Here is an 11049-nt window from a genome sequence, read left to right as displayed (position 1 = left end):
TAATAATAATAATAATAATAATAATAATAATAATAATACCAGCACCTGACATTCATGGATGGCTGCCAGGGTCAAGCACTCTAACAAGGCATTCCTGTTCTTTCTTGGTGGGTGGCTGGGGTTTGGAGCCATGCATCACTTTGAATTTTCCATAATGCCCTGGTATACAACATGGCAACCAGGGAGCCCATTGGAGGTGTTGTCATGGCCCTCTCAGCCTGAAAGCCAGCCATGTTCTGTGTGTTTTATTTCTGCACAGACACGCACCAAGGATCCTTGCAGCATTACCTCCCATCTACCAAGCCATTTCACTAGTTACCAGTATAGTTGTTCTCATATGCAGGTCAATTCACAGGGCTTGTATTTGGCTGACAAATATTTTACTTCCTTGTAATTCTACGTTCCATAATGTACACTGGTGATGTGAAATATTTGTTGAATCATTACCAAGTCTAGATAGCATTGCACTGAATGTCGGTCATCAGGATTTAATGCTGTTTCTTTTCTCTCTTCTTCTTGTACATTTTACAGGGCTCCTCTCGATCAGTTGTAAACATGGAGTGGGATAAAATTTGGTCATTTAACAAAAAGGTACATGCTCCTCCATTTTGATCTGATGATGTTTTTTGGTTGACACCTACTCTCTTGTGCTGGTAGTAAACCCAGCATTCTTTGGAATGCTCTTCAAAGGCTAGTGAATGCAGTATGTTGCATCATCTGGCTAATTTTCAGGAAAATGGAATGTCCTGTCTTGCTAACAAGGCCTAACACTAATCTTACTTACTTTTTGCCAAACTGATACTGAATTGTTTTTCTTGGATTGTGTGGGAAGGTAACAGTATTTTGCTGATGTAAAAACTGATATGAAAACTCTGCATTTCATTTTTCTGCTTTCAAGCTGCGAGCTATCTGTAAAAAGGTATTACTTCATGCTTTTTCTGCCTTAGCATATAGCTTACAGTATTGTAAGCATACATAGCATAAGTCATCACTATGCAGCTTCTCATAGCACAACCATGTTTGCTTATATTACAAGAACTGTATATAGCCATCTTAAAATGCATTATTCCTGTTCTAAAAAGGAACTAATACGTAATCTGAGTCTTGATTTCTCAGTGAAGCCTCACTTCAATTTACAACGCTGGCCATACTTCTCTTTTGTAGTGAAGTGAAGGCTTTAATTCTCTAATTCTGCTGATACCCCTCAGTTGAAGGTCAAATATGGAATACTGCATCTTGACATGGTTAGTTGCTTTTTGGCAGCAGATGCTTGAACACTATAATAAGGCGAACTCTTAGTGTCTGCCTGCTTAACACTGTGGCTGTTTCTATTTTTTTTTAACTTGTGTCTGGACTTTTGCTCGTTTTCAAAGAAGCCCTCCCCAGATATAAGTGTTTGCTTGCCTGGCATGTGTCTTGTACTCTCTTACAGACTTTTTATTTGTTCTCTTCATGTATGCAAGGGATTATCAATTGGCTCTTTCTGTTGCTGCATAGATTGGCCCCTTTTGTATACGTAATAAATTTACAAAACACCATAGTGATATATTTATGTTGTTGAACAGCTCACTACACTGCCCTGTGTATTGCATTCTCACTGGGCAAGAGTGAAAGTGTGTGTTGAATTGCTCTATAGTGAAAGATTAGTCATTTAAATAGCAAAATTAGTGATTCAGTAGCAGCACTACCAAACCACATTTTAACTATGAGAGTATAAAGTGCTACCTAAAGAACCCCTGTACATCAGTACAGTAAATAAACTGCAGGCCTGCTATGGCCATCTGCTTTCTTCCAGTTACTGCAAGTAAGAAAAGCATTTGTATTTAATGCTTTAAAGAAAAGCCCAGTCCTTAAAAAGATAACATGTCAGTTGCTGATTGATAGATCACATCTAGAGGCAAATTCTTGAATTCAGACTCACTCTGTAGTCACTGATTAGTACATGTTTCTAATGGAACTACAGAAGCAATGGTGATCTATATTAAATATAGATTTAATATCTATATTTGCCATGAGCAACTGTAAGAGTGCCCTTTTTTCTAGGAGAATTCAGGTGTGAAGTATGTCTGCTTCCGTTATTTTTTTCCTTATTTAGCTACTGTATTCTTATGGCTGTTAGTTCTTGTCTTAGATTTCCATTTTTAAATTGTATACTACTCTTAAAACTTCCAAATAGTATGAAGTTTCACTACATTTTAAGGGAGATGAAAAAGTTGATCAGTAAAATGACTGGTGTGGTAAGAAGATAAACACAATAGAAGAGACTGTGCTTGAGTAATGAGTAGGATACCAAAGCAGTTTGACAAAGATGCCAAAGAGGAAAGACTGTTCTTAAGTACAGTGCTATAATGTTGCCTTATTATAGTGATCTAATACTGTTGTATTTGTATCATGCTAGAAAACATATTTGTGGAAATAAAGTCACAGAAAATATATGGACTGAAGAATAAGAGAAAGAAAATTATAAAACTGTTTCTTGTGTAGCTAAAGAACAATTCCCATCAACATGTTTAAAATTGTAGGCAGCTTTGAGTCTTACATTCGGCACTTACAAGATCATTAATTGGAATGCCTTGCTTAATTGCACATACAATACTATTATATCAGAGTTGGTTCATTTAAATTTACAAAGAGCATTCCTCAGAAATATGTTCATGGTTCATTCTTAGAAAAAGTAATATTGACATTGATATGCTTAAATGTAGATGTGCTTATTTCAAAAAATGATCCAATGAGTGCTAAAAGAATCACAGAGCTATAAATAATCCCTACCCCAGATCATGTAGTTGATGTCAGAGTCCTGCACATACTTACCTGGGAGTATGTATGGAATACAGTGTATTGGAATTAGAATACAGTGAGCTTTACTTTTGAAAAGACATGCATAGATATACATTGTTAAGACTTATGTCAAACTTAGAATTTGCCTGTAGACCTCCACAATATGTATGTGCAAATTTAGTTGAGGCTACTGTTGTCTTTGTTTTGTTTAGAGAACAGTTAAAAATTACTGCATTTGACTTTATATTTTTGTGTTGGTCTTGCTGTTACAATTTAGATTCAGGCAAAATTTATTTGCAGTTGAAGATGCAGTAACACAAAGAATACCAGTTAATATTCCTAAATGACATCTGTACTTTTCAGTTCATGTAACTCTGGCTTCAGCCTGTTCTGAGAGTAGTTGAGATCTTTTGATTCCTCTTTGTATTTAGGTCATAGATCCAGTGGCACCCCGGTATACTGCTTTGCTAAAGAATGATGCAGTCACAGTGAATATTCCTGAAGCTCAAGAAGAGATGAAAGAAGTAGCAAAACATCCAAAGGTTCGCTTATTAGTTTTAGCTGAAGAAATATTGTAATTCAGAATGCTGAAATTGTGACCTAGTGTAAATTTTCCAAATTTTGTCTGAAACATTTGTTACAATGTGGAATAATTGTAAGAAAGAGAAAGGAAAATTAAGCTGTCTGAGAATATGATTTGCCAGAGGTTATACAAATGGTAGAACTAATTAAATGACAGGATGTGGATGAAAGTTGACACGATATACTTTTCTAGCATTTGAGGAAGGAAGGAACTCAATAAGAGCCAGTTTAGTATAGTGGGTAGAGTGCTGGCCTGGGACTCAGCAAATCTGAGTTCTAGTCCCCTCTAGAATGTGAAGCTCACTAGTTAACTTTAGGACCAGCCTAACCCACCTCACAGGGTTGTTGTGAGGATATAATGGAGTGGAGGAGGAGGGTCACATAAACCACCTAGGGTTCTCTGTGAAAGAAAAAATAGGGTTATGCATATAGTGTATGACTGTCTCTTTCTACCTCATCCCAGACCATTAGCACAATGATTACACTTCATTGTATGGGTGTATGGTATGTGTATTGTGGGGCTTGTGGACCCTCCCAGGGGCTGTCTATGTCACCTGAAGTTCGTATTTAAGGTAAACAAAAGCCCAGATCCTGCCCTTCCTGTAATGCAAGTTGTTTATTGAGGAGAGGAAGGAAGTTACAGAGGGAGGGAGGTGAAGACAACCTCAAGCTCCTGCTATGGTCAGACTGTCTTCTCCCCAACCCCGGACTGCCTTCTCCCCAACCTCATTTGCTCAACTGCTCTGAAGCTTGGGATCCAAAAGAGAAAGAGGCAAGCAGGCAAAACACCAACATTTGCTCCAGCTGTTTTGAATTTTAAGTGAATGGTTTTTAATGTGCCCATACATTTTGTAAATGCTGAGAGGCTCTTTAAGGATGCTCTAGTAGCTATAAATCTATTGAATAAGTATATATTGCAAATTAAAGAACTGGAAATTTTTTCTTGTTACCATGACATTGCTGAAGTTTGGCATTCAGATGGCAAATGTCAGACTCCTTTGCCACTATCAATAAACTTAAATAGCTTGGACAACATTTTCAATTTTCCCAAAGCTTCTTTTTCAGAATCCTTTCCTTGTCTCTCTGTTATACAAATAAAAATGCAAACAAATTTTCAGTCTACATCAGGGGTCTCAAACTCAACTTACCTGGGGGCCGCTGGAAGTAGAGTCTGGGTGAGGCTGGGCCGCGTCAAGTATTCCACCACCGCGGTGGTGGTGGGCCGCTCATTCGGAGGCCGGCCAGGGTGCCGCCAGCGCTTTGTAGGCCGCAGGGCCCCTCCCCCATACCCCGCCTGTCCTGGCAATTGGCCTGCGGGCCGCGAGTTTGAGACCCCTGGTCTACATTTTCTGTTATGGAGAGACAATGAAATAACAGATTTGGTTGAATTGGGTACTGTCACAGGCGCTTAGTTTCATTGTGGCAAATGTGAAGTTACTGTTTTTAATATATTGAAAAATACTTTTGTATAGTTTGGATCATGTTCAAATTTGTCCTTAAGAGGTTTTCAAATGAGTACTTTAGAGTCCAATCCTGTGTGTGTTTGTAGGACATTTTTCTGCCTAAACATACATAAAATTGTTCCCTCAGTTGTTCAAGCCTTTGCAATGAAAAGAAAATAGAAATAAGAATAAAACCTCTGTTGTAGATGGATCATATTTTGAAGTTGTTCACATTAATGCCAAACATCTCAGCCATACTGCACCTTTGTACATCATTCTGGAATTGACTATTCTGTTGTAATCTGTGTATAAGAAACATTTAATAAAGCTGCTGGGTGAGCTCTTTATTCCTTGTTAATTTGCAGAATGCTGAAGTTGGCCTGAAGCCCATATGGTACAGTCCCAAGGTGCTTATTGAAGGAGCAGATGCAGAGACATTGACAGAAGGCGAGACGGTTACCTTTATTAATTGGGGCAACATAATCATCACCAAAATACACAAGTAGGTTGCTGGGTCTTGAAACAAGTTGGGATCTTGGATTTGATTCTTCAGCATTGTATTTGGATTATTAATGTTCTGGTTTCTTCAACACTGAAGAAAAATTTGCAATTGGTTGGATTTTAACAACTGCAAGCACAGTTCCAGTATTTATCCTTCCTATCCCCTGCAGTCCCCTATGGCACCACTTCCAAGGCAAATCTTGAGGCTCAAGAAACCTTTGGGAACAGCATGGAAGATGGTGTAGGAAACTGTTGCAGTGTAGGGGGTCTGCAGAAGTTGCAAAGGATCAGTGAGTCTGCAGGAGCAAAAGGGCCGTCTACTCACTTGGGGGTCCTTTTACATCCAATCCAGTGTTGCTTAGCTGTTAAATCTGAATGTAGAGTTTTACACTTCTCTGAATTTTGAACAGTAATTTAAGTTGCATGTCAGTACTTCCTTAGTACGATTTTAGTCATTTCTTTGCAAAGAACACCCACATAACCACAGTATCTATGTTGCTTCCATATAGGAATTCCACTGGGAAAATCACATCTCTTGATGGAAAGCTGAATTTGGAAAATAAGGACTACAAAAAAACTGCTAAGATAACCTGGCTGGCAGAAAGTCCTCGTGCTCCTCTCACTCCAACTGTCTGTGTCAGTTATGAGCATTTGATCACAAAACCTGTCCTAGGCAAGGAGGAAGACTTCAAGCAGTATGTCAATAGAAATAGCAAGGTAGCCTGCAGCAGTTCACCTATTTTTTAAACATTTTTATCCCACCCTTACTTCAAGGAGAGCATACCATACTTTACCCTCCCTTAAACCTCACAGGAAACCTAAGGGAAAGCATGGACTTGAGTAATATTGACTAGCTGAGTGGAAATTTGAACTCAGATCTCTCTGGTCAAGGTCCAGCAGCTCAGCTTCCTCAGTGCGGTGACCTCCATATGCTTTTGGGCTGCATGTTTGACCAATGGCCATGGCTGGGCCTGATGGGAGTTAGTGCAAAGCATTGGGAGAGCATAATGCTGGGGAAGTCTGCTTGACCCACTGGCTGGCTGTAAAACTGTTCCTCCTTCATTGTTCATGTTGGGTCACCAAATGAACTGCAGTACTGTGAGCTGAGGATTTTCAAAATTCACTGCGTTGTGTCCTTCCTCCTCTGCTAACTCCTATGTTTCAGCACAGCTGCAGCATTTCTTGGGACTTGGTATATACTGTTCTTAGGAACAGTCATGCTGACTTGCTTTTTGGCATTTTACAGCAAGAGGAACTGATGCTTGGTGACCCTTGCCTTAAAGATATGAAAAAGGGAGACATCATACAGCTTCAGAGAAGAGGCTTTTATATTTGTGACCAGCCATATGAGCCCATTAGGTAAGCAGTTCAAAACTTATTTCTTTTGCTTATCTAATGTACATGTTCTGTAGCAGATTTTTTGGCAGAACAATTTAATAATTCCACAGCACTAAAGTTCTGAATTGAAATGTATGTCCATGTATAAATGGTCCTGTTTTGTGGTTAAACTGGCCAGCAGTCTATGCCAATACAAAATTCTAGGGTTGTAGACCATACTTTGCCAAATTTTATCGCGCCTTTGTATCATATTGACCAAAGTGGAGTAGTGGTAGAGAAATTACTGTCACTTAAATGCAAGAACAGGCAACATTTTGAACATGTGGGCGTATTTGGAGATTTGAGAAACTCTTTTGGGCATGACTATGCAAAGCAGGTCACAAAGGGCAAGTATCCTGCCCAGAGGCATTCAAGGGAAATTAAGATGCTTAGAGGATCTCACTTTGCTTTGAATTAATCCTAGTTTCCAGTAAGATTAAATAAATCAATAAATAAAAATTGAGTAAATGGCTTTGAACCTGGCTACCTGAAGGACCTCCTTTTCTCACACATGCCTGCTCAATCATTAAGATCTGAGCAAGAAACCTTCTGGATCTGCCATCACTCAAGGAGCTGAGAGGGCTGATAAATAGAAGCAGGGCCTTTTTGGTGGCTGCCTCCCACCTGTGCAACAGGCTCCCCAGAGAAGTGCCAACTCTGCTTTTATTTTAGCACCAGGCAAAAACATACCCATTTTAATAATTGATTTTAATAGTGGATTTTTAGAGGTTTATTAATTTTTATTGTATTTTAGTAAATTTAGTTGTCCATTTCACCTGGACGTGTTTTTTTTGAATTGGTTATATTATTATTATCATTTTGCTATTTATATTTTAATGATGGTTTTAATTCTGTTCTGTTGTAATTTTACTGTTGTATGCCGCCTGCTGAATCTATTTGAATACTTGGCAGCTTATAAAAATAAGAGTAAAGTCTCAGCACTGAGGAAGGTGGCTGGGGGCTTGTTAGTACCCAGGGCCATCATGTCGCCTATCCCTAATTTATTCTTTTTAATAAAATTATTGAAAGCCAGGAAGCCTGTTCCAGAGAAAACCTGACTTTGACATTTTTCTCTTTGTAGAACATGCTAGGATCTAATGGTCAGCTGTGCTTCTTATTTACCTTAAGCTCCATTTTTATCTAGTATTGATGCATCTGAATCTTAAGGAGGCTTGATTTTTCACTTCCAAAGTTGCATTTTGGAGTGCATGAAAATAATTGCCAAAAAAAAAAAAATCCCTACCCTTTATCCTTTTCTACATTTTTTTTTAAATCTCACACTAATTCACCCCAGTTGCTTCCTCAGTTCACTGAAGAAGCTAGGAATATCTAGTATATCTTTGCTTCTGCAGGTAACTGGGCCAGCACTCTCCATCGTGGCAGACAGCGCTGGAGAATTCATCACACCTCAGAATTCTGAGGCAATACTTTTACCCCAGTCCAGCTCTAGGCACATATAGCTCTCTACACATGACTAGTTGAGACGGAGTATGGATGGGATACATATTTTGATAGCATCTGCATGCTTATCTCACTGAAATAAAAGCTGTACAGAGGGATGACTGCAATTTCTTTAATGTAGATAATCAGCCATCTGTAAGGTATATGTTTTAACAGAATGGACATTTTCATTCCATGTTTTGACCCAAGCATGTCTGAGTTAGAACAAAGGAGTGTCAGTTCATTTGCCTTGGCAATAGAGAAAGTTCCCTTTTAACTATCTCCTCTGTTTTGTCCTTTCACAGAGGTGTGTGAAAAATCATCATAAATAGGGTCATAAAGATGACAAAAATAGCCAAGAAATATTTTCTTGTAGTTGAAAAAGTATGTGAACATCTATCAGATAACTGTTAGACAGCTACCTTTAGGACAGCAGGAAAAACTCAAACAGGTAGAAAAGTCACTGTTGAATCAAATCAGGGAAGAGTAAAATTGGGCCTTCCAGATGTTGTTGGAACACATTTCCCATCATCCTTCACTATTGGATGTGCTGGCCAGTGCTGATGGCTGTTGCAGTTCAGTAATATCTGGAGGGCCTCACATTTCTCGCCCTTGAATTATATACCAGATTTCATCATTTGAGCTTTCTCTCTTTCTCCCTCTTTTTAAAAATTACAACTGTATTTATAGATATATATTAATATATTTTATTTAATTGGCACAGTAATATGTAGCTGAATATAGTTCCTTTGAAATGGATCATGTTTCAATCAGATTGAGAATTACAGTGGTACCTCGGCTCACGAACACCTCAGTTCACGAACAAATCTGATCGCAAACAAAAATTTCATTAAAAATTTGCCGCAGGTTGCAAACTCTGCCACGTTTGTGCTGGGGGGGCGGGGAGATGGCTGCACCTGCGCCCATGTTCCCTGCCCTAGCACATCTGTGCCCACCTCCCCCCAGCATGCCCACGATCGCGTCCATCTCTCCCCGCCCCCCGCATGATTGCTGGTGGAGTGGGGGAGATGGCTGCGATCTTTGTTGTTCTTTGTCACTTTGCTTCAAATTTTTGTGAGTAAAAGAATAGTTGCAGGACAGATTAACCTTATTTACATTGACCCTTATGGGGAAATTTGACTTGGCTCACAACCAATTTGGGTCACAACCAGAGTCCTGGAACGGATTAAGTTTGTGAGCCAAGGTACCACTGTATATATGCTTTTCATGCTTCAATGCTATTCCTTTTTGTTCCTATGTATATCCAGTTGCATTTGGTGTAACTTACTACTGACCATGTGTAGGATTAGTTTACACAGGCCATTAACTTCAGCTGGGGGTTTAACCCAGTGTTTCTCTTTGTGACCTGAGTGCTTCATTTTTATGGTGGTTCATTTCTCTGTTATTTTTATCAATCAGAAATAATCATAAAGAAAATCCATTGACTTAGTCTGTGTTTGTAGCCCATACAGCTGCAAAGAAGCTCCATGCATTTTGATTTATATCCCTGATGGGCATACAAAAGAAATGCCAACATCTGGATCTAAGGAGAAGGCCAAGGCAGAAACAGCAAAGAAAGAGGTAAGGAAATTCAGTTCACATATGTATTGTTAGTCAAGAGTGATATCCTAAGATGTTACGTAGTGTTAAACTCAAATTAACAAAATGAAATTCAACACACAAAGGGTTCTGTTTTAAGGAGATGTAGGAATCAAATCTGATGGAGGATACCTGGCTTGGCAAAAATACACGTGAAAAGGATTCAGAGTTTTAGCCTGTGACAAGCTGGACATGAGTCAGCAATGCGATGCATCTACAAAAAAGAGGAATGCACTTTTAGTGCCACAGTTTGGAATACATGAGGAAGAGTTCTTCCACTTTACACTGCAGCTTATCTGAAAAACTTTATAGAGTTTGGGGAACTGCATTGTTAAGAAGGTTATTTACAATTAGAGAAGGGTTCAGAGGCAGGCAATGAAGATGGAGAGGGGCATGTAAAACATGTTCTATGTCAAATACTTGAGGGCCACATTGTTGTTGTTGCTGCTGCTGCTGCTGCTGCTCCTCCTACTACTACTACATTGTATTTATATTCTGCTGTTTCTCCTCTCGAGAGGAGCCAAGGCAACTTACATAGCCCAATTTTACTTTCACAATAAGAACCCTGTGAGGTAGGTTGGGCCGGCAGTCTGAGTTTTTTAACCTGGAAAAGAAATTACAGATAACACTTTTCAAATACCTGGAAGTTTATCACATAGAAAAACACAAAGACTTGTTAAGTTATAGAAGGGGAGATTTTGATTTAACATTATGGGAAACTTTTTGATGGTAAGAACAATTAGATAATGAAATTAATTACAAGGGCCGCTCTTCACTGAAGATTTTCAAGCTGGCTATCTGTTGGGAATGCTCTGCATTACCTGCATAAAGCAAGTTATTGGACAATGGCCTATAATGTTCCTTCCAGTTCTGGAGTACTATATTCCCACATTCCCATAAATTCCTAGACTAGACCTTGAACAAATTATTGCTGTCCCTTACTCCTGCCCTTCCCATAAGGTCCTCATTTCTGAATGGGTGAAAATGTAAAGATTACTTTATAAGATTTTGTGGGATACTTGTCATAAAAAGGAGGTTAAACTAGTCAAATATCTACCTCCAGAACAGCTGTGATAAGTATAGAAATGTGTTCACTTTTGAACAGCAAGGAAATAGTCAAAAGAACTGGAAGGTTTCTAAACCAGCCAAAGCCGATGTATGAAAAGCTAGTATATACTTTTTTCCCTTTTCCCCTCCTCCTTTGTCATTTGAATCTATCTTATTCCAGGCTGGGCTAGGGGTGGTCACATTTGTAGCATCATGGTACATATTGAAATGAATGGGTTTTGTAGTGCCAGGGGACTGTTTCACAGTTATACTTGGAACA

General features: G+C 39.0%; 1 protein-coding gene across 1 annotated transcript in view; it reads left to right on the top strand.

Moving 5' to 3' along the window:
- Positions 1–11049, top strand: part of EPRS1 (glutamyl-prolyl-tRNA synthetase 1) — a 49922-nt gene that overhangs the window by 15680 nt on the left and 23193 nt on the right. Inside the window, exons 10-15 of the mRNA XM_044449887.1 lie at positions 525–591; positions 3213–3323; positions 5171–5307; positions 5816–6023; positions 6553–6665; positions 9587–9704. Of these exons, the coding sequence (XP_044305822.1) occupies positions 525–591; positions 3213–3323; positions 5171–5307; positions 5816–6023; positions 6553–6665; positions 9587–9704 (754 nt within the window). The remainder of the gene's footprint in view (positions 1–524; positions 592–3212; positions 3324–5170; positions 5308–5815; positions 6024–6552; positions 6666–9586; positions 9705–11049) is intronic.

The sequence above is a fragment of the Varanus komodoensis genome, unplaced genomic scaffold (assembly GCF_004798865.1).
Source record: "Varanus komodoensis strain SLA01 unplaced genomic scaffold, ASM479886v1 scaffold1, whole genome shotgun sequence".
Taxonomy (NCBI): Eukaryota; Metazoa; Chordata; class Lepidosauria; order Squamata; family Varanidae; genus Varanus; species Varanus komodoensis.
The sequence above is the reverse complement of the archived record's forward strand: the minus strand, read 5'-3'. Positions and strand labels throughout refer to the sequence as shown.